The sequence below is a fragment of the Mirounga leonina genome, unplaced genomic scaffold (genome assembly GCF_011800145.1).
Source record: "Mirounga leonina isolate KUSES-001 unplaced genomic scaffold, KU_Mleo_1.0 Mir_239, whole genome shotgun sequence".
In the NCBI taxonomy this organism is placed as follows: domain Eukaryota; kingdom Metazoa; phylum Chordata; class Mammalia; order Carnivora; family Phocidae; genus Mirounga; species Mirounga leonina.
In genome coordinates this window covers 2,507,764-2,509,581 of record NW_023270624.1, presented here as the reverse complement: position 1 = coordinate 2,509,581, position 1,818 = coordinate 2,507,764, and the positions used below count along the sequence as shown (strand labels likewise).

Here is a 1,818-nt window from a genome sequence, read left to right as displayed (position 1 = left end):
TCTAAGAAAAATTCATCACATGGATCCTCGTGTATCTACAATGAGAATTTTGAACCATATAATTCACATATTTGTGGATCTAGTTCTTAGATTTGGCATGAAAGTGTTTGTTTTAAAAAATTTGTTTTGTGTGAATATTTACTTATGTGTTTATTATTGGAAACATTGCTAAATGTGTATATTTCTCAAAACATGGGGTGTTCTAATACATTGTGGTTATTTTCTAGCTTTTTAAGATGGAAACTTTGATCATTAGTTTTCAGTCTTTCCTCTTTTTTTTTTAACACATATATTTTGTGTTATAAGTTCCCCTCTGAGCACTGACTGCTTTGGCTGCTTGCCAAGTCTTTTATAGTAGTTTTTCATCAAGAAAAATGCCAACCCTATAAAAATTTGCAAGACCTCCCACAGCCCCTGTGCCAGCTTACTTAATTGTTGACCTTTTCTGTTTTCACCCATCACCCTCTCCCTAAGTCAGAGTAGACTTCTGAGCCCTTGGTGAGTTGGTTTTCTTCTTCCCCACAGTGAGGCTTGGCAGGAGGCAGGCAGAGGGCCCTGGAACCACTCCTCCACTGTCGGTTTTATCCTCACAAGCCTTTTTAATGAGAGCCCGATGGACCTGTTTCTCTTCAGCATGGTTGTGATAATCTACACACTAGCCATGGTTGGCAACACTGCCATGGTCTTCCTGATCTGGGCGGATGCCCAGCTCCACACACCCATGTATTTCCTCCTCAGCCAACTGTCCTTCCTAGACATCTTCTTCACCTCAGTCACCGTCCCCAAGATGATAGCAGGCTTCCTCTTTGGCTGGACTAGCATCTCATTTGTGGGCTGTGGGGCACAAATGTTTTTCTTCATGTTCCTTGGGGCTGCCGAGTGCCTCTTGCTGGCCCTCATGGCCTATGACCGCTATGTGGCCATCTGCAACCCTCTGCACTACCCGTCACTCATGAGCCATCAGACCTGTCTGCTCATGGTGGCTGCCTCCTGGCTGGGAGGGTCCATCAATGCCTCCATCCAGACAGCACTGACCCTGCAGTTCCCCTATTGTGGCTCAAGGAGGATTACACACTTTTTCTGCGAGGTGCCTTCACTGCTGAGGCTAGCCTGTGCTGACACAGCTGCCTATGAGCGATTGCTCTTTGTGACAGGTGTTGTGGTCCTTCTGGTGCCCATTGTCTTCATCACCACCTCCTATGCCCTCATTCTGGCAGCAGTGCTTGGGATGCACTCCGTGGAGGGGCGTCAGAAGGCCCTAGCCACCTGCTCCTCCCACTTAACAGTTGTCAACCTCTTCTATGGGCCCCTCATGTATACCTATATGTTACCTGCATCTTACCACTCTCCTGGCCAGGATGATGTAGTGTCCATCTTTTATACAGTCCTCACACCCATGCTGAACCCTGTCATCTACAGTCTCAGGAACAAGGAAGTGACGGGAGCAATGAAGAAGGTCATAGGGAAGTGTGGGGTGGGGAGGACTGCTTAAGACTCAGGAGAGGGGGTCCTCCTCCTCCAGGATGTCCCTGTGGCTCCAGGAGCCCATTCTAGGATTTTCTTCTGAGATGAGAAGTCAAGAGTCCCAAATCCACATGAAGGGAAGTAAAAGAGGCTGCCCCTCCTTCCCTCCCAGCTGCTGCCATCCCCTTCAGAGAGTTGTCCAGGTTGTCAGTTTCCACTTCTCACTCCCCTCCTCCACCTCAACAAACTCCAGTCTGGCTTCTGTTCCAGACATCCCTTGCTACTTTTAGCAATCAGTCATCATCTCTGTGTCACTAAATGTCCAAGGACATCTCCTCTCTCCAAAGGGCCCCC

General features: G+C 48.0%; 1 protein-coding gene across 1 annotated transcript; it reads left to right on the top strand.

Annotated features, from left to right (window-relative positions):
• Positions 1–272: 272 nt before the first annotated feature.
• On the top strand, positions 273–1,492 carry LOC118026462 (olfactory receptor 2T1-like). The gene has a single exon (XM_035029321.1). The coding sequence runs from the start codon at positions 614–616 to the stop codon at positions 1,490–1,492; it is 879 nt and encodes a 292-aa protein (XP_034885212.1). The 5' UTR covers positions 273–613.
• Positions 1,493–1,818: the final 326 nt, after the last annotated feature.

Coding starts and splice junctions, on each gene's coding strand:
- LOC118026462 (XM_035029321.1), top strand. CDS start 614: ATGGACCTGTTTCTCTTCAGCATGGTTGTGATAATCTACACACTAGCC.